This window comes from Pangasianodon hypophthalmus, chromosome 11 (genome assembly GCF_027358585.1).
Source record: "Pangasianodon hypophthalmus isolate fPanHyp1 chromosome 11, fPanHyp1.pri, whole genome shotgun sequence".
NCBI classification, from domain to species: Eukaryota; Metazoa; Chordata; class Actinopteri; order Siluriformes; family Pangasiidae; genus Pangasianodon; species Pangasianodon hypophthalmus.
This window is the reverse complement of record NC_069720.1, coordinates 1,443,476-1,465,183: the sequence shown is the minus strand read 5'-3', so window position 1 is coordinate 1,465,183 and position 21,708 is coordinate 1,443,476. Positions and strand designations below refer to the sequence as shown.

The 21,708-nt window shown below is 42.6% G+C and overlaps 1 protein-coding gene across 18 annotated transcripts in view; it reads left to right on the top strand.

Annotated features, from left to right (window-relative positions):
* Nucleotides 1–21,708, top strand: part of sox6 (SRY-box transcription factor 6) — a 178,339-nt gene that overhangs the window by 49,582 nt on the left and 107,049 nt on the right. For 8 of the 18 annotated variants that reach the window (XM_053238096.1, XM_034308752.2, XM_034308745.2 and 5 more), the window contains 2 exons: nt 13,819–14,065; nt 17,531–17,741. In XM_053238096.1, the coding sequence (XP_053094071.1) occupies nt 13,819–14,065; nt 17,531–17,741 (458 nt within the window). Of the gene's footprint in view, nt 1–4,256; nt 5,401–13,818; nt 14,066–17,530; nt 17,742–21,708 lie in introns of those variants that run through there. The other 10 variants (XM_034308749.2, XM_034308751.2, XM_034308753.2 and 7 more) reach the window with 9 other exon arrangements.

Here is a 21,708-nt window from a genome sequence, read left to right as displayed (position 1 = left end):
AGAACCCTTGAGGAGCTTTTTCTTAAGAGTTTACCACATTGTTTTTTTTTTTTTATTTTTGATTTAGCATCTTCAGCATCGTGGCTGCTGTTTCACGTGAACTGTTAGGTTAATAGGATTGTGCTTGTTTACACCGACTTTCAGCTTAGGGTTAAATAAGGAGCTTAAACTCGAGTAATCAGCATATTAAGAGGTGGGGATTGTGTCGTCCTGGACATGGGCTGATGTGCACTTGTCCGGAGCGCACTGGTCTGGCTTGTGAGTGTGTGTGTGTGTTTTTAAGGTTTCCGATAACATGGATAACACACGTATTGCGAAAGGCGACCTTTGTCAGCACACGGCTATTGTTTGCGGATTGGGTTGCATGCTCGGCGGGGCTGTGAAACACACATCTGCTGCCTGAGTGACGGAGAGGTGGAGTGTACAGGGATAAAGGGATGAGGAGGGAAGTGTGGTCGTAAGGGGACGGGAAAAGGGGCGGAGTTTGCCTCTGGCTCTGTCCCTATCCTCTTATCAAATATTTGTCTGGCCTTCACTAGATATTGACCTTCCCTCTTGTTTGCTCTGTGTATTTAAGCCTAACCAGGCTACAGCCACGGCGTTAGACTCCCTCTAATGTATTATTCACCTCACAGGAAGTTCGTCGTATTACGATTGCACTATTATTATTATTATTATTATTATTATTATTATTATAAGATAAATGTGTGTGTATCTGAGAGAGACAACCTGTCACATGACCATATGTTTTTTTACTCTCTATATAGTTCTGAAAACTTTTTCCTGAACTGAAATATATTTCTCCTCTGCATTACATTTCTAAAGTGAAAAGGAAGAAATACGCCGTGCCATACGTCTATGTCTCCTGACAAACTGCAAATAATAATAAGTCTCCAAAAGGAAATTCACATCGGTCTCTGTTTCATCACCTCGTAGTCGTCTCTTCACGCCACTCGATCATCGATGTGGAAATAATCTCCGATTCATTCACTTACTTCTGTTCTGTTGGATTCATTTCTCTTTAGACATTTTAAAACTTTGTGCTCTGTCGTCTGTACACAGTGTGTAAGCGCTCTTCTCTGTTTTGATGATGACGATGATGATGATGATGATGAAGATGATGATGATGTGATGGTGGACGTTTTGAAAGCTGCAGTCTGATCACAGTCTGAATTGATGGAATGGAGGAATTTCCGTTTCGCTCTGGTGTGTAACCCTCCAAATGCGTGTGAGAAAATCACACTAAGCTTGTGAGGTTTTAGACGTCTTTACATCTTTGGATTGAATGTTTTTAGCGCAGTGTTTGGTAAAATGGCTTCTTATATAACATCTAAATAAAAATAATTGCACATTATATTGGTAAAATATATTTATGCCAAAGCATATAATTGCCAGAAAAAAATTTAGCCAAAATCTGATTTCTTTTGTCTTTTTTGGCCTTGTTGAAGTTTGACGGTTTTTGCTCATCTGAAATATCTGTAGTTGAGGAGGAGGTTGATGATCCTACAAGACTTGGGTACCATTAAATCTTTTGTCCCTTGTGCTCAGTGCTCTTGTATAAACAGACAAACAGAAGTGATGTTAATTTACTCAGTCCTCCTCCTCCACGTCCCTCAAGTCCTCTCCCGAACGTCCCAGGCCCGAAACACGTGTTTGCTTAATATGCTTTTGATTGATTTGCCGATGGTGATCTACGTCTACGCAGTCTTTAGTACACACACACACACACACACACACACACACACACACAAAGAGCTTCTTTGTGTTCCCGAGCCGTGTGAGGGAGATGAGGAGAGCCGAGATTATCCTGATCATTTCATATTGGTTTCGGACGAGCCTCCTGAAAAACCGCACGGAGCAGGATGACTGCGGTGGAGGGGAACCACAACAGAGTGGTGGATGGAAGCCAGACACAGATACACACATACACACATACACGCACACACACACCATATCCAGTCGCAAACTCATGAGGTTTGTTTTTTTTTTCTTTTCTTTTAGTAAAGGAAGCAATTTAATCCATGATTTCATTCCAAAACCTTGTTGTGACGCACATGTCTGCCAGGAAAAGAAGTGGGTAGGATTTAAAAAAGGCATAGAATAGAGAGTTAAAGATGAACGTGTTAGTCAACATGACTTCTCTGGCTGAGTAACAGGAGAGATGAAGTTACCGAGCGCAGAGGAGAGCTTTCACGTCACCACATTCGTTGGCACGGTGCTGAGGAAGCCGCAGATGAACTGAACTCCATGATTTTTCCCCATTTGTCTCCAGAACTACGGCTACTGTGCTGTTTTATGCTGAAGAACGTCAGATCAGGCTGATGAAGCAAAACTTGTGGGGCGAGATCCGTTCTGAATCATTTCATTCTGAATCATTTTATCACTATATATTTAGCATAACCCTGCGTTTATTGTAGCAGGCAACACAATGACACATGCCATTGACACCTAAATTGAGATTTAAATGCAAATTAAGTATGACGCACTACAGAAGTGACATCAAAACGACCAGTTGAATGATTCCTCTGACATTTCTTCAGTTCCCTGTTAACAGCTTTAGTTCTTACCTGCAAATTAACTTCGTGTTTGACTCGCAAACATGGAAGAAAAATGTGTAACTATGTTTTCATCTTATCCTGTCATATACGCTCTCTCATTAAACGTGTGTAGAGACATTATGAAGCAGGAAGCAGGAAGGAAGTAGCAGAGATCGTTGGTGCCTCTGGTGAGTGCACGTAGCTCGTACAAGTAGCTTGCTTTGCTAATCTGATCTGAGAAGCTAGTCAGAAGATGACATGGAACATGAAAATCAAACCAATTTTCACACTGATTAGTCTGCTTTAGAGTTAGCTTTAGAAGCTACATATACTGTAGCTACAACCATTTCTCATCATAAGTTAAAAAACTCTGGACACGCCCACAAGCGACAGCAGTATCAGGCACTACACGCCCACAAGAAACAAACTGCTATCGACATGAGTGACTTGACGCCTACAGGGTTTATTTGACCTCTTATTATCTCATACCTCTGAAGCAGATTTCAGGACTCAGAGCTGCTACAACTCCCATCTTGCTCCTTCGTTTTTTTTTTGTATTAGCTGTCAATCACGTGGTTTCAGTGTCCCAAAAAATTCAGAGTGTGTTCATTTGCTCCGGTATTTACCCCAGCCCTCCTGTCTGACCTGTCACCCGGCCACACACCGCTGCCCACGCTTCCCCGTCCACAAGCGGCCGACGAATTGGTTTTCCGCTCTTCCACTCGCCAATCAATGTCAGCTTCCACCAAAATAATAAGGCTTAATCGTAAATTGCCGAGGTGCGGCCCGACCGAGCCTGACTGCTTAACATGGCCTCATCTGGGTGGAGCAAATGAACTACCCCTGTTTTGATTTTCCAACTGACGTGCCACACCAAATCCAGCTTCTCTCCAACGATTCCCGGGCCTTCCTTCGTTTCTTTCCTTCATCCTCCTTTTTTTTTCTTATGTCATAGAAAGTCCCTGTCGGACTCACAATTATTCTACTGTCTCTTATGGGTGGACCCCATCACCCTGAGGAGAGAAACTTGGCAAATGGAGTTCAGAGAGAAGACAAAAGAGAGAGTGGAATTAAGGGGATGAAGCAAAGCGCTGACTAACGAGCTGTTGTCCGTCCTGTAGCCTCCAAAATAGCAGCATAATCAAAGCAGCGTTAAAGGTAATTTCCTCAATTTGCTTCTTCTCCACATAAATCCTATTTATGAGACGAGAATGGAACAGAACAAAACGGCTATTCTTTGGATTAGGCGCTGCAAATTTTCCAATTTGGGGGAGCGCAGCCTGACGAGGAGGCCTATTTTTGGAAAAAGAAAGGAATTACAGGGATGGTCCCTAGAGAAAGCCGGCCAGTGTGTGCCAGCATTCCAGATGTCCACACGGCAGTTGTACCAGCCTCGCGGTCTTTTTTTTTTTTTCTTGTTTTCTTTGTTTTGTGTTTTTGATGACCTCATGAAAACTTTAGGCACACACTTCTCTCTGCTCTCTTGCAGAGCACCATTCATTCTCTCCAGCGTCCCTCTTTTCCAGTCATTCCCGTCGCTGCAAAATTGCTCCCATTGCTCCTTCATAATTAGCCATTGTTCCACCATTTTTTGGCCAGTCCCTCTTGTTTTTTCTTTTTTTCTCCCCTTCCATCATTGGGGCACTGTTTTTTCCCCCCTCCTCTACTCTACTTCATCAATCCTCCCTCTCTGTATGCTGCTTTTATCTCTCTTTTTCTTTCTCTTTTTAAAACAAAAAAGATTTGTGAACTAACTAACCACCCTCCCCTCCCTGTATTTTTCCCCCCTCTTCCAAAACCAGAAATACCACCAACGTTCTTTGGACGCGTCCTTTCCAAACTCATTTACTCTCTCAATCGGGCATTGTGGGAGATTTTTTTTTTTACACTTGATTTACACGAGCTCTTTTGCGCATTCAAGACTGAAAGAGAGCTTTAAGTTCATAAATGACGGAAAGGACGCTTTGTGCATGAATGTTGCATTGTGGAATGTTTGTGCAAATATGTGCTAATAAAAATAATAAATAAAAAGGAAACCATGTAAATATTTCGTGTCAGTTGATTTGCTTGATGGTTTTGTTTTCTCACCATAAAAGCAAAATGTGTAGAGAGAATTCGGACTCAGAACGTGAATTTCAGAGTCAACAGGCGAATTGTGCATTATGTCCTTCCTGCCAGATTCCAATCTGTTTGCTTTCCCGTGTGCTCACAAAGGGCTCATAACTTACTGTCAACTCGCGAGGCGAGCCACAAAGCACCCCAGTGTTGCTCAGCTAACGCTCTGCTCGACGGCTCCGCTGGCTGAAAAGTTTGCTTAACTACACAGGCAGCGACAGAAGGGACTTTAGAAAACGTGTCCCCTCAGTAGGATCCTGATTTCTGCTTATTTGCTGCGAGCATGTGAAAGAGAAAGGAATAAAAACACGACGTTTTTCTCGTCTCGGGATCTCGATACGAAACGGAGCATGTGTGTTTGTGAGTGAGCAGTGGAGCTTAACACTGCCTCTGCTGGCTCTTCTGTGTGTGTGTGTGTGTGTGTGGGTGTGTGTGGGTGCATTTAGTCTTTTCCGCTTCTCTCGGTGGATGTGTGTTCTCTGAGACAGCGTGCCATCAGACCGGGACAAGTGCACGCTACAGTCTGTGTGTGTGTGTGTGTGTGTGTGTGTGTGTGTGTGTATGAGAGAGAGGGGGAGTATGTGTTGTGTGTGATTGTGTATGCGAGTGTGTGTGAGTGTGTGTGAGAGTGTGTGGGTGAATCGGCTCTTTCGGACGTTTTTTTTTTTTTCGGAGTTGTAATGCCATCCAGTGCTGAAGTGGTGAGCGTCGGAGAGGAAAGAGGGCCAGTGGCTGAGGAGGACAGACTGTGAGTGTTTACTGATTTGTTACCTGATCTCTCAACCACACACGCACACACACACACACACACACGCACACACACACACACACACACACACACTTAGACACAGCTTTTGGATTAACCTCATGATGGAAGTAGTTAAATCGAGACGCAGCCCGATCTGAATATTATTTCTTGTAATTCTTTTAATTCACTGCGCAAAAAGTCATTTTCAGCACTCGATATCTGAAGTGCACTTTTTATTCCCCTTCTTCACTCACTCGCTTTAAGGGTTCTTCTAAGTATCAGAAAAGTGCTGGATATTTCCCTGAAAGCGTACGAGGAGAGACTGAGCCCCGAGAGAGAGTGAGAGCGCGAGAGAGATTGAGAGAGAGATTGAGAGAGAGAGAAATGAAGTAGCGCTCTCATAATTAAGTTGACTTTTTGAGGACGGATAGGTCAACATTTATGGAGGAACAATTTAAACAAATTAATTTGGACAACTCTCGAGGTGCCTTTCTGAAGAGCGCAGGAATTTCTCACTTCAACATTTGGCGTGTTTCAGTATCATCATCTGTAATTGCACGATTATTGCACTTGTGTTTTGGTCCATTAAAACCTGAGCTGATTCTTTTTTTACCCTTAATTTGACCGTTGTGCACAAATGCTTCGTTACCAAAAAAAAAAAAAGAAAGAAACCCTACACAACAACAACAACAACAACAACAACAATAATAATAATAATAATAATAATAATAATAATAATAATTATTATTATTATTAATTTTTTCCCTTGTCACTCTCAGTCATTTTCACATGTTGCCAAGCTTCTGATGCTTTTATTAAATATTATTATAAAGAAAGGAAAATTCCAGCAATGATGTTCGTACAAACGAGTCACTCAGATCACTCTCATGTTTCTCTCTCTCTCTCTCTCTCTCTCTCGGCTGTATGAAACCGTATGAACAATCTGAACGCTCGCTCACACTCGTGATAATTGAATTGTGCTAAACGGCTGTAGGTGCGTTAGTGATGTTTCCAGACGCAGAACAGAAAGCTGATTAGAGGAGGTGAGGACGCCGAGGGCCTTGTCACCTGTGTGAGCTTCTGTGCTCTCTCTCTCTCTCTCTCTCTCTCTCTCACACACACACACACACACACTCTACATTCTGTCTGTCTCGTACTCTTTCGTCGCTCTATTTGCATTCATGCATTCTGTGTAATGTGTATAGGGGTGTATACTGGTCATGATGTCATCATCATCATCATCTTGTGAAAATGGAAAAAAAAGTTATATTAATGGAAAGACATTTACAATAATTTAATTTATAATATTTACACAGCTGTAACCAAGGAAACGGCATGCTTTTTTAAAAAGAAAAAAAGAAAAAGAAAAAATACATGTTGCAAGGCGTGTTATAAAAAAATTAATTAAAGACAAGTGCTATATTTCATGCTATTGGTATGAAAGTGAAAAATCACAGATAAGTACATTAAAAAAATAAAATAAAATTAATGGTCAGGGTCAAAACAGCAGTCAGTTGTAATTAAAAGTTGGAATTATTAACAACTGTGTGAAGTTTGTATGTATGAAGTATTTTTATGATTTGCTTTTCACTGCCCTAGGATTATTATTATTATTATTATTATTATTATTATTATTATTATTATTATTGTCTGTGTGTGTGTGTGTGTGTGTGTGTTCTCTGTAACTCCATGGTAACTTCATGCCCCGTCATAAAGCAGCTTTTTGCCATTTTTCAGCTCGCCCATCGTTAGCTCCTGAAACAATGGCTCTCTTGTTTTTTTTTTTTTGCTCCCAACTTTTTCGCTTTTTTGGTTTGATTATTTCTCTTCCCATGCATATGAATCAGACGGTGGCGTTTCGTGTGTGTGTGTGTGTGTGTGCGTGTGTGTGTGCGTGTGCGTGTGTGCAATGTTTTCCTCTGGAGTTGACTTTGTGATTTAGGGGACTGGAGACTGAAGGGGGGGGGGAACTCAGCTTTAACGGCCCAGCTCAGGAGTTACTGATCACTATTGTCTATAAAAGGTCAAGAGTGAGGGACGGGAGGGAGAGAGAGAGAGAGAGAGAGAGAGAGAGAGAGAGAAGGGGTGTCTTACGATTGAGAAAGGTGAAAGCGGATATCCTAAGACACATGGCCTCGAGTCATAAGACCTTCAGGGACACCAGTGCGCAGGATGGAGGAGGGTGTGTGTGTGTGTGTGTGTGTATGTGTGTAAAATGGGTTGGTGGGTGGTTGCTTTGCTTGCTTCTTATGCTTCAAACCAATTAAACAGAGGTTTGTTTTTGCGTGATGAAACATTAGCACGGGCAACAATTCATGAGTCAAAGCATTCCGCGCACACACACAGCCACATGAGCCCCTCGCTGCCCAAGGACGTAACTCTTAATCCTTTTAAAACGCGCTGCAATATTGTCAGCTATATATAGAGGCCTTCTCTGTTTGCCTCGTCTCTTCTCTGGGGGCGTCGGTGTGTGTGTGTGTGTGTGTGTGTGTGAGAGAGAGAGAAAGAGAGGGATTATAGACATGCCATGCTCCCTCTCCGTTTATTGATTAATCCGGTTTGTTAGCTGTCTATTGTTATTGTGTAATCGAGTGTGAGTTGGAGAGGCCTGGTGAGGAATTCATACAAGGAGTAGCACAGTAATATTCTCTGCAATATGAATTATTCGATTTGAACACATAAGGAGTTCTAAACAGATATGAATAGGAGGAGGAGAATTTGTTTTTTTGTTTTTAATTTTAGAAAACTTGCCGAAAGGTTCCCAGGCTGTGACCTTTAGGTGTCATTCGGGACTTGGAGAGAAAACAAAAAAAATGTTGTGCAAGTGAGAAGTTTTTACTTTTATATGAGAGTGAGTGTGCAGTCAGATATGAAGCTTGTGGGACAAACAAAGACCATTAACATGAATATTAACATGAACATTAATGTGAACATACAGTGCTACGTGATGCATTTACAGCTTTCATTCCTTCATCCTTAGTAACTGCCTGGTCAGAGTGGTTTAAAATTAGACTATTGGTTTGTTTATATTTGGGAAGCAGAACCACCTAAATTTGCTTGAAAATATCGAGAGACTAATTTTGAACTGGAGTGATGTAGCTGAGGTGGAGGAACTGTCAAAGCAAGCTTTTTTTGTTTCATTTTTTCCCCCTGGAGTGTTTTCGAGTGTTTATGTGGGTGTAGTGTTAGATCTAATTATTAATACCAGAAAAGAAGAAAGAAAGGAAGAAGGAAAGAACAACAAAAAAAAACTCTCTTTGGATTTAGGCCACACCTGCTTCAGGTTTAAATACAGATACAGATAGTGTCGCTGCGTTAGACCCCTATTCTCCGCTTGGCATGCGCAAAAGGTCGACGTATATCCGAGTTATTAACCGGAGAAATGTTGAATTATTAATCTAAATGACAGAAAGTGTCAGTATGTGGGTGTGGTTGTGTGTGTATGGGTTCTCAGCATGAGGAAGAGGATTTAATTTAATAAATTATGGCGCCTCTTTACAAGTTTACCGCATGCTCTTGTCATATTCCGGTCGTAATTTTAAACAGGATGCCGTTTTATGGTTTGCATGGACAAAAAGGCCGCAATGACATGCAATAAGAATGCAGTATGAAGGATGATGAATCACACGCCACACACACGCATATGTGCCCCCCCCCCCACACACACACATCTTTTTTTCAATTTGGTTTGGCCCATATTGTTTAATTATCATAACTGCATAGGCGGGGAGGAGGAGGGGGTGAATATTAGCCTCATGGACATGTGGGCAATAAGGTCGGGGCTGTGCAGGAGGTATATATATATATATTTACACATACAGAAAGAGAGAGAGGGAGAGCAAGTGTGCGTGTGTGCGTGTGTGTGTGTGTGTGTGTGTGTGTGTGTGAGCCACAAGCTCAACCCCAGCACTCAGCCTTGGCTGCGCACACGAGCAGCTCGACCCTCCCGGCTCCCCTAATAAATTATTAACTCCAACTGACAAATACAGTTACGGAGCCCGGGCGCAGATCTGTTGCATTTTCTAACAAGATTGCTGTAGACACATGTTACGGGAGGATGGAGTCAGCTCCTCTCTCTCTCTCTCTCTCTCTCTCTCACACACACACTCTCATGCCTCAGCAGTTTGACTGATGGCTGGAGACTGGAGGAAAAGTGCCTAAGAGACTGAATATTTTAGAGGTAAAATAATACCACTTGATTTAGTGTGTAATACAAAAGAAGTGCTTTGTTTCACTTGCAATCCACTGAAGAAACGCCGGGCGCTTTGGATCCATGAATAAAAAATGGTCGCAGAATCGCTTGCCGTGCTCTTTTTTTCCCTTTCCTCGTGTTCCTAAACTTTTCTCTGAATTCTGATTTTCCCTTTTTTGATATAAAGAAAAATGGCTTTATTATAGCTGATTAAAAGTAAGGATTTTGTGTTGTTGAAGAAATCAGAAGTGCTCACAGGTTCAGTTTCAGGTTCATGTCTGCACCTCCGCCTCCTCCTCCGCCTCCTCCTCCGCCTCCTCCTCACTGTCCATGTTAACGGACACATCCCATGTTTACACAGCTGTTATAGTGTGTTTGATTAACTTCCACAGCCGTCTATTGTCCGAGTGCGCTCGTCACACTACTGTGTGGATGCATATGATCATCACAGATGCTCGTATTGTTCCGCACTGCGAGCTGCCCTAATTAATGAACCGCATTTAATGATTCATATCGAGAGCACTGGCCGGTTTAAGTGCTCACTCAAGTGTGTGTGTGTGTGTGTGTGTGTGTGTATGTGCGTGTATAGCACATTTTCAAATGAAGTAGTTGTTCTTTTTCCAGAAGGGGTCAAAAGCTGGGTGTAGGAGAGCACAGGCCTGTAGACAGGCATAGATAGGTGTAGATGGAAATAGATGGGTGTAGGATCGATGGGTGTAGACAAAGCGTACTTGGCATGAGATGGCTGTATATTGGATTAGACAGGGTAGATGGGGTGTATTTGGATGTAGACGAGGGGTAGATGGAGGTAGATGGCATAGACAGGCAAATACAGAGGTAGATGGGTATAGATGGATGCAGAAAAGGGGTAGAGGGTAGTAGATGGTCATAGACTAGGGGTGGAAATGGGATTAGATGTAAGGTATGAATGGGGTACACATGGTAGAAAAATGGTAGATTGGGTAGACAGGGTTAAACGGGAGGTAGATCTGGGGGAACACAGGGTAGACAAAGGGGATATGGAAGCAGATGGGTGAAAAAGGGAGTATATGGGTGATAGATGGGGGTACAGGGCAGTTAAGAGGGTAAACAATGATAGATGGGGATAGACCAGACGTAGACACCAGTAAATGGGAGGAGAGGAGGCAGTAGATGTGGTAGATGGGGGTAGATATCAGGTAGATGGGTGGTAGATGGTGGTAGATGGGGGTAGATATCAGGTAGATGGGTGGTAGATGGCGGTAGACAGGGTAAACAGTGGTAGATGGGGGGGGGTAGACTAGACTAGATGGGGAATAGATAGAGGTAGATGGGGTAGATGATAGTAGATGGGGTAAACAGAGGTAGATGGGGTAGATGAGAGTAGGTGGGGAATAGATAGAGGTAGATGGGGTAGATGAGAGTAGATGGGGTAAACAGAGGTAGACGGGGTAGATGAGAGTAGATGGGGTAGATGAGGTAGATGAGAGTAGATGGGGAATAGATAGAGGTAGATGGGGTAGATGAGAGTAGATGGGGTAAACAGAGGTAGATGGGGTAGATGAGAGTAGATGGGGAATAGATAGAGGTAGATGGGGTAGATGAGAGTAGATGGGGAATAGATAGAGGTAGATGGGGTAGATGATAGTAGATGGGGTAAACAGAGGTAGATGGGGTAGATGAGAGTAGGTGGGGAATAGATAGAGGTAGATGGGGTAGATGAGAGTAGATGGGGTAAACAGAGGTACATGGGGTAGATGAGAGTAGATGGGGTAGATGAGGTAGATGAGAGTAGATGGGGAATAGATAGAGGTAGATGGGGTAGATGAGAGTAGATGGGGTAAACAGAGGTAGATGGGGTAGATGAGAGTAGATGGGGAATAGATAGAGGTAGATGGGGTAGATGAGAGTAGATGGGGAATAGATAGAGGTAGATGGGGTAGATGAGAGTAGATGGGGTAAACAGAGGTAGATGGGGTAGATGAGAGTAGATGGGGTAGATGAGAGTAGATGGGGAATAGATAGAGGTAGATGGGGTAGATGAGAGTAGATGGGGTAAACAGAGGTACATGGGGTAGATGAGAGTAGATGGGGAATAGATAGAGGTAGATGGGGTAGATGGGGAATAGATAGAGGTAGATGAGGTAGATGAGAGTAGATGGGGTAGATGGGGTAGATGAGAGTAGATGGGGAATAGATAGAGGTAGATGGGGTAGATGGGGAATAGATAGAGGTAGATGAGGTAGATGAGAGTAGATGGGGTAGATGGGGTAGATGAGAGTAGATGAGGAATAGATAGAGGTAGATGGGGAATAGATAGAGGTAGATGAGGTAGATGAGAGTAGATGAGGAATAGATAGAGGTAGATGAGGTAGATGAGAGTAGATGAGGAATAGATAGAGGTAGATGAGAGTAGATGAGGAATAGATAGAGGTAGATGGGGTAGATGAGAGTAGGTGGGGAATAGATAGAGGTAGATGGGGTAGATGAGAGTAGATGGGGAATAGATAGAGGTAGATGGGGTAGATGAGAGTAGATGGGGAATAGATAGAGGTAGATGAGGTAGATGGGGTAGATGAGAGTAGATGAGGAATAGATAGCGGTAGATGGGGTAGATGAGAGTAGATGAGGAATAGATAGAGGTAGATGGGGTAGATGAGAGTAGATGAGGAATAGATAGAGGTAGATGGGGTAGATGAGAGTAGGTGGGGAATAGATAGAGGTAGATGGGGTAGATGAGAGTAGATGGGGAATAGATAGAGGTAGATGGGGTAGATGAGAGTAGATGGGGAATAGATAGAGGTAGATGAGGTAGATGGGGTAGATGAGAGTAGATGAGGAATAGATAGCGGTAGATGGGGTAGATGAGAGTAGATGAGGAATAGATAGCGGTAGATGGGGTAGATGAGAGTAGATGAGGAATAGATAGAGGTAGATGGGGTAGATGAGAGTAGGTGGACAGACGCAAGAACAGATTAACTTCGCCGTGTCCATCTGATTTGTTTTCATCCCCCTGATGGACTCCATGCTGTAAAACTTGGCAGAGCTGGGAGCTAGAGTTCTGGAGGCACCTTGGGCTGCCTTCATTACCCAGCCTGCCTCGGTTTCATCTCCCAGCGGGCAAAAAGAAGACATTAGCGCACAGTGGAGGGAACCTTGACCTCTAATTCCCATGCCCTCTGGTTCTGGTGCCAACTCGAACCAGTAGTTTTTTTACTTCACTTCAACTCTCCGTGTCTTGCTCACTTCATAGCGCAGCGTAGCCCTCCCCCGGCTAATAGTTAGCGGTGTGTGTAGAGTCCTGAGGTGCTGTTTAATTGCTGGATATCCAGCATAGATAAACCGCACAGAGCAGACGCAGGGAGAAGGGGATTAGGAGTAAACACGTGCTGGCTGCTTCTCAGCACTTCAGATCAGTAGGAAAGCCTTATGATACAGTTATTTATACCAAGAGCTTAATTAGATTAGCACCCTCCGTATTAATTTCCCCCATTGTACAGAACAGCGTGTGTGCGGCTGTGTATTAATTGTCGGGGAGCTCGAAGTGCTCACAGACAAGCAGTGCTCGCAAAATTTAAACCGAATCTTTTCTCTTGTACCTGGTGCATGAGGAGCGTCACTGACTTTTCTGTTGCTCATTAATTTGAGTAATATTATTCATGTGAGAGTGAAATAGTGCAGTAGTAAAAGCTTTGGTAATTTGTCGAGGATGAAAATGAAGTTAATTTGAAAAAAAAACATCGCAGTTGGAATTTTATGTCTAGCATGATGAGTTGTTAAAACTACTTAATTAACTGGTTGTGTGAAGTAAATTTTGCATCACCATGCTTGTGATTTATGCTTACAACCAAGGAAAAAGCAACAAATAACAATGTTAAAGGTGTCTCTTGTAATATGAGTCATGTTTTTTGGATGTTTATTGACTCATTAATAAGGATGAAGGAAGAAAGGAAGAAATCCAGCTTTTGTTCCTCTCTGAGCCTGTTTTATAGCATGGTAACCTTCTTAGTGTGTTAATCGGAGTTTTGGGCCCACCCTAAGAAGTTCCAGGGCTGCTTACATTAAATAAAGGATTAAAAAGAAAGCGTCATTCAGTCCGAGGGCTTTTGAGAGGATCTTTGCAAACCTCAAGAACATGCGTCTCAGGTCGCGATGTAAAAATATGAAAATAATGAATGAATTGAGATTGGAAGTTCTATGCTGTCTGACCTTCCCTCTCCTCTCTCTGTTTTCTTTCCGTGTCTCAGCAGAATCATGTCTTCCAAACAAGCCACCTCTCCGTTTGCCTCGGGTGCAGACGTCGGTGAGGACGGAGCTGGTCAGGAGCGCCTGGTTTGGGAGAAGGATGAAGGCACAGAGCCGCTGGCAGCACCACAGCTGCCGATTCACAGCCTGCTGCACGGCAAGATGCACGGCGAGGAACTGCCACCCGTCAGCAGCAGCGTGCCACCTGAATCCGACTGGGACAGCCTGGTGTCGGCCCAGCAGCGCATGGTGAGAAACACACACACACACACACACACACACCCAGTGGCAGGAAGTGGGTCTAGCACAGACCATTTACAGTCCTAAGACTTGGTAATGTTCTTAGTAAATGAGTGATGGATGAAATATGGGTTTGTGTTTGGGTTCCATGGTGTGTTCTGTAGGGCCGAGGTTCTGTTCCACTGACCCAGTTATTTATGGAATAAGACACTCAGTGTGGTGCTGTTAGAGTAAAATAATGAAGCGGAGTTACTGTTACTACCATGACATTGATTATTTTCCTACAGCAGCACATCCTGGAGTGTTTTATCCCCCAAGCAATTTTTTTCCAACGACTGCAATTTTTTTCAATTAATCATCAACACATGATAGTTATTATCAGTTTCTAGTTATATTTAATATTATATGGAATGAGTTAGTTCCTCTTCTTACTTACGTTATAGCAGCTGTAAACAGTTGTTCCCTCGCCAGCTTCTCTTTATTCTCTCTCTTGAAGTTAATAAGCTACAGCTTGTAAGGTTACCAAGAAACCACAAAGCGTAATGTCCTGAATGCTAGATCTGATCTGACAGGAGACATGATTGACAGCCAGCTTGTCCTGATTGGTTGGATGTTGGTGGTCCGTATCATGTGCTTTTCTCTTTTTTACAGCCTGCTGATGCTATAGAGAGCAGAATTTTAAAATATCACCAAAAAAAGTGACTTAAAAAATCACTTACTACACGTTTAATTCACTTTGACACTCTCGGAAAATAATGTCTGTAATATAAATATAAATATAAATAGATTTGTGAAAAATTTGAGAATTTTTGACCTTAATATTGAGTCAAAAACTTTTAACTCATTTTGTCCCAAATGTGAGGGTTAGTGCTACTCCACTGTCATGGCTGATAAAAGCAGTTAATTTTAGCCACACACGGCACTGTCTACTCCATCCGTCACATATACATGCGCACGCATCCGCTAAACACTGCGTCCCAGCTGAGACGGATTTTCGTCCCAAGGACACAGCACGAGTGTAACAGGGTGTCCCTCTGGAGACTTCTGGAAAGAAGACTTTCGCCAAATGTTTGGCTTTGAAGTCTAAAGCCATCCGCAAGTGGCTCGAGATCCCTTGCGGAGTGAAAAAGTCGCAGAGAGCAGAGTATTGAATTACATTTCATGTCAGAGCGATTTTATGAATCTATAAATAGGGAGACAATGAGAGAGACTGGGAGCAGGAGTCCTTGAGCGTGTGTGTGTGTGTGTGTGTGTGTGTGGACTCAGTCTCTATGGCTTCTCTCTATTGGACACAGGCACTTGAAGAGCCACTGACAGGCCCTCATTGTTTACTGCTTATAAAAGGAAATTTGTCTCCTCCTCTCTTACTGCTGACCCAAAATCCTCTTAATCCGGAACAGAACACAACCAAAGAACTGACCCAGAACTAAACAGAACCGGAGTGTCGACATTTTCAAATTATTTTCCTGTAACATTAGGTCTTCAAGTGTATTATTTCTCTTACACCACAAGTATTTGCCAATGATTGCCATTTTTATTTATTAAAGAATGACACGTCTGATTATTCAGTGGTTAAAGTCGGTTATACTACACCGCTGTTGAATTCTGGATTGTGATTGGTCAGGAGGTGTTGATTAATTTTCTATAACAGCAGCTCTGACAGTAGAGAAATTAGTTTATATTAATGCGCTCGTTCTAATATGTTATTGTTTCTGTAGTGACAGCTCAATCACGGGGATTTGTACGGCAGACGCTCCACTGATAATAAATGCATTTTTAAAGATTTTGTTAAATTTACAATTTATGGAAGGAGTCTCCAGGGTGAGCGCTTTGTAACAGTCAAGCTGAAACATTAAGTCTTTTCCAGAATCTTCAGGACAGAGGAGTTTACACTTTGCTGTCATGCTGTGTGTGTATGGTTTGTTTTTGTCTTATTAACTTCAAGAGAGAGAAAAACGAGAGGCAAAAAAATCAGTGTCAAATTACTGTCATATAAGAGGGTTAAAACACTTCATGATGTGCTGTTATAGGAAAATAATCAACTTCAGGGTGCTAACAGTAACTCTGCTTCATCACACCACACACAGTGGCTTATTTCTGGGTGGTCTCTCCTCCTTCTCCTCCTCCTCCTGCTCCTCTCTCTCTCTCTGTCTCTCTCTCTGTCTCTTATGTAAATGCAGTGTGTTGCTCAGGTGCTCGATATTACAGCGTGCGTAATTGGATTAACGAGAGCTTTTGTGTGATTGGTGTAATTAGGAAAAGCATTATAAAGATGTAAAGAATTTCTCCTCTATCTTCTCAGGCTCAAGCCGATTCTCTCTTCGTATAAAGAGGGAAAATGAATTGTGCACATTTGATCTATGAGAGTGTTTTTCATTTGTAAATCATGGATTAAATTTTTTTTAACGACAAGCTGGAGGGTAGTTTAGGAGAGTTGTTGTAGTGAGAGTTTTGTGACAGGAGCAGGTGTTGTGTTGTAAAAGAAAAATAAAGAGCAGGGTGGAGACGGTTTGGATCACGGCAGAGTGTGAACAGGAGATAAAAACTGGAAGAGAAAGGAGTGTGCATGTAGTCTCTGGTGATGACCTGTGTGTAAAACCCTGTGCCAGCCGATTGCTCTGAATTATCTGCTGCATAATCACCCCGCCCTCTTGCCCTCGTGCCCTCGTGCCCTGTTGTCCGTCTGTGCCCGGGGCACCACGCTGCACAGAGACCGGCTGCTCCGCATGCACATCTGCTAACCTCTCTCCACTCTCAGCTCTCGGCTCTTCACATTCCTGCATATTTTCAGGGATTAAGCAGCTCTGTATACAGTACGATGGAGCAATCCCGTGCTCTTCTTGGACCCATCCCAGAATTCCTTCCTCCGAGTTCCTCTGCCCCTCATCAATCACGATCTGCCAGCGTTTCACAATGCCATTCTGGGAGGAGCTGAAACGAGCTGCTTTAGTTTTATTAGGGCGCACTAACTTTTTTATCTCTCGTCACGTGATTTGTGTGATTTTAGACTGACACAAGGATTCCTTCTCTACTTTAAATATAGAGAGTGTTTTGTGAGTGTTCGGAGCTCAGACAAGAGCCCAGTTAACCACTAAACCACGCGCAGGTGGGATCGCAAAACAACAGCAGCTCCAGACAGGGCTCAGATTTACGAGCGCCCGCAGGGTTCAGCGTAAAAGCAGCCAGCCACTGGAGGGACCGACAAATTGCTCGGCGTTCCAGCTCTGACTCGAACAACACGTTAGCATGGAATTGCAGTGGCACAGAGAAGAAAGAAAGAAAAATGCGTTCGTGTTATCGTTAAATGTAAGATCTAATGATTTTCTGATTATCGTATGACACTGTGACACTTCGATAATCCACAAATCGTTGCCTTTCCTCTTCCCCTGTGGCATCTGGGAAAACACTCAGAAAAAGATTTGAGGCCTAAACAATCTCCTCTCCCCTCTCTTGCTCTTTGTTTTTCTCCTTTAGGAGTCAGACAGCAATAAAGTATGTTCCCTCTACTCCTTCCGGAATAACTCTACCTCTCCGCACAAGCCGGAGGAGGGGGCACGGGAGCGAGGTGACCTGCTGGGAGCCTCTGCCTTCGGAACGCCGGAGCGCCGCAAAGGGAGCCTGGCCGACGTGGTGGACACACTGAAGCAGAAGAAGCTGGAGGAGATGACAAAGACAGAGCAAGATGGTATGGGAGGCCTCAACGTGTGTATGCATGTGTGTGTGTGTGTGTGTGTGTGTGTGTGTGTGTGAGAGAGAGAGAGGGAGAGAGAGAGTGTAAGTGCATGCATGTGGACATCTGTGTTTGTACATGTTCATGCACAAGTGCCTTATTCATGGCTTTAGCAAGAGCCCACAAGCTGTGCATGGACAGCTTCAGGCATATATCAGTGTCCTTTTCTCTCACTGCATCTATATTCTCATTTTCATACACACTCCATCTTCTCCACACACACACACACACACACACACACACACACATACAAGGCACACACTCAAACCTGGGAGGACTGACGTGGCCATGTTTCCAGTTTATTCTGAACGGGCTCCAGTGTGACAAAGAGTGGGTGGCACTACACCTCGGGCTTAAGTGTGGTCCTCGCGCCGCTCCAAGCCAAACTCTCAGACCGTAAAACACACGCCAGCGACCCGACGCCAGGAACATTACCTTTTTATTCTTCAGCACAGACGACAGCATTCATTCCGCAAAATTCAACTCACCCGCTAACCAAAATAAGTCCCCCTTATTTTCCCCCACTTTTTCAGTGCGAATTTTTCTTCTCCTGCTGATACGCAATCTGAACAAGAGATTTCGTTTGATTAAAATGAATGATTTGTAGAATAAATACTTAAATGTGCAATTTAGACTATTGTAAAAAAAAACTGTTTAATATAATACATTGTTCAATTTATTTTTAACACACAAGAAATTACTTAAAGACATCTGAGAATTTTCTCTACACCATTACCTTATTAAGTAAAATGTGAGAGTCTATGAATATGCATGAATATGCAAATTAGGACATCACTATCTATAACATGAAAGAGCTTAAATATTTATATAATTCAACATTTTCCCTGTGATTAATTGTGATTAATAACAGCAGGAAAACATGTCAAAAATGACATTACCTTAAAAACAACAACACCAGTTTTATAAATATTTATCATTAATTAGTAATAATAGCTAATAGCTTACCCTGCATTGCTAAAAGTTTTTGCGTTCCACATTGTCATTTTAAGAAACTACATGAAAAACATCTGCGGATTATCTGTACACCTTTACCTTGATTAATATGCGATGATATATAAATATACATGAATATGCAAATTAGAAAATGCCCCCTTTTCTCCTGCCATCCTTAATAGTCTTATATCACTACTGATATACAAGAAAGAGTCTCTATTTATATGATAATTTTCTCTGTGACTAATTTAATATTAGGCTAACATGCCAGAAATAAAGTGACCATAACAACAACAACTATTTTATAAAAATACACCTGTAACTTTAGCTAAATAAGATTAATAATTTCATGTATCATGTTGTACACATTGTTATCCTCTAATAAACTGCATGTCAGATATAAAGTGTCCCATATATGATGTTTATTTAGTAATTTTTCTAAAATACATTTTACTGCCATATTTGTACTAATAAGAAATTTAAAGTGTATCTCAGGCTTTGGTGCAGGCGCAGTTTTTTTTTTTTTTGAAATTATTATAATTATTATTATTTCAGTTCCCAGCATTAGAAACTAAACCAACATGTCGCTCGGGAGCCAGGAGGATGCCAGCAAAACAAATATTAAGAATAGTTGCTTTAATAGTGCCTCTACTCTTAATTAGAACTAAGTAAATCTGAATATAACCAAACATACCACGCACACACACACACACACATACACACTCACTCCAAGGCTTCTCCCAAGAGACACACTCGACTCATTGGAGCGTCTGGGGAACACTTCATCACATGAATAAATTAGACCTTAATTCAACTAAAAATCATTTTTCTTCTCTAACTTTTCACCCTCTTTTCTTCTCTTAGTCTTGGTAATAATTTATTCTCAGTTGCTGGTGGCCTTCTTTGCAGTCTGGCAAAGGTCGAAAAAATATTTTCAAGACTCATTTTAATAAACAGAGTGAGTGTACGGCTGTCTGTTATTCCCCAACATGTCATTTTCTTATTTGGAATTGATTTGCGAGAAGACGACGGGTCGCGCATTTTCCTAAAGATTTATTACTTTGCATTCCATCATTATTGTGAACCATGATCTGATTTAAAAAAAACAGAAAATGATTATTGGTGAGTTTACAGTACACATGAGTAAATTACACAGATGTCATTTATGCATTGCAATTCCTTTTTTCCCCAGTTTTGTAGACTCATTGATGCGATTTCCCCCGGTTCGTGTCCGTGATTAACCACGTTCAACTGGAAGTTCTCGTCAGTATAAAGGTCTCGTCTCATCACGCACATTAGCTCCTGCTCTCGTTTTAATGCTGCTACGGCCTTATGCTAATGAGTCCCAGCTGGTACGGCCGGTTCTTGCAGAAATCTAAGTGGTCAAGTGCGGCTTGTAATCCTGAAGGCCGTATGTTTAGTGCTCTGAGGAGAGGGTGCTTCAGCTTCTAGTGTACAGCTGTGTTAATCTGGACTTAATGGAGACGGAGACGGACGCGGCCTCAAGCCGTGATCACTTGCACCATGTGAAAATAAACTTGAAGAAATTAGTTCCTGGACTTGTGCGAGACGAGAGGTTTCACAAACGCTCGGGGCGTCGATGTGGAACCGTTAGAACGAAGAGGTTCAGTGACCTTAAGGTTGGCTGAATGAAGCTTCCTGAGAGCTCTGATTGCTCGTCATGGTTGTAAATTATTGGGGATCGGTAGCTAATTTTTGTCTAGTGTGCTGGGCAGCTGTGTGTGCATGAATTAACCCTTTTATTGTGACTCCAAAAGTAGTTGTTGTCTTTGTGACATGACTGATAGGCTGGGCTAAAAGGCTAAAAACATCGCTTAGCTTACAGCCAGATGACACGAAGGCATGGAGAACAACTGTTGCAGCTTTGTCTTCAGGACTAAATTCGAACCATCTGTCTGCTCATTGTAACTCACTGTAATTTGCTTGTTCTCATGTCCTGTTCAGGTCACGCAGCCTTAGAACATGTCCGGATCTTAATACGTTCCTTTTAGCGTCCTGTTTGTGATGTTCGAATAAATATCACGGTATCATTAAGTACCATTTAAGGTGGTGCAGTTGGTCGATACGACATTACTTCGCTTCTCTTTCTCTCTCGCACACACACTTAATTAAATGTGTATGGCGAGCCCGAGAGTCGACCGCTCTCAAATTCAATCAGGTCTATTAGAACTGGCCGGCGAGGAAGTCGGCCCCGGATTGTCATCTCGCCGCTGCCTTCTTTGAACCCGGCCCGTCCTGTGGCCAATCGCCTGCGTCCCTCGTTCACTCCCTCCCCCCCACCTCTTTTTTTTCTTCATCCTGCCGTCCCTCCACTCGTCTAACAGGTCCTTAAAGTGCTTTAAGTGCTTGTGACCGCTCTAATGAATGAAAATGTCCTCCCCAGGCCCGGAGGACTGCATTAAGCTGAATAGTCACCTTCACTGTAAAAGCTCCTCCAGGGCCAGTCGGGCCTAACGATTGTGTCTGGCGCTTATTTACCGGCTATTGTAAAATGCATTATTTATGGAGAACTCTCTAGACGACACTTGTCAAAGAGTTAAAAATGTCAAGCATAAGTAGGGAAAGAAAACAGAGAGGGGGAAGGTTAGAAGAAATAAACTAACATGGAATGTGGGGAAGAAAAAAAAAATTAACATCCATTACAGATTGAAGGTGACCTTGAGCGGAGTTCATAAGCAGTTTAAGCCAGCTTTATGTAATGCACTGAAGTAATAATCAATACGATTTAACACTGATATACGCACCCTGGGCTTTTCAGTACTTCTATTTTGGAGTCTATAAACTCTTTTGTTTTCTGTTTCTACAACAAACTCCAGGGTTGAATGGAATTGATTATATTTACGAATATTTTTTCTTGACAATATTAAATGGCAAGCTCAGGCATGGCTCCTATTCTCTGTTTCTCCGTGCTTGCTCAATACAATGCCACTGTGTTTTTTTTCTTTTT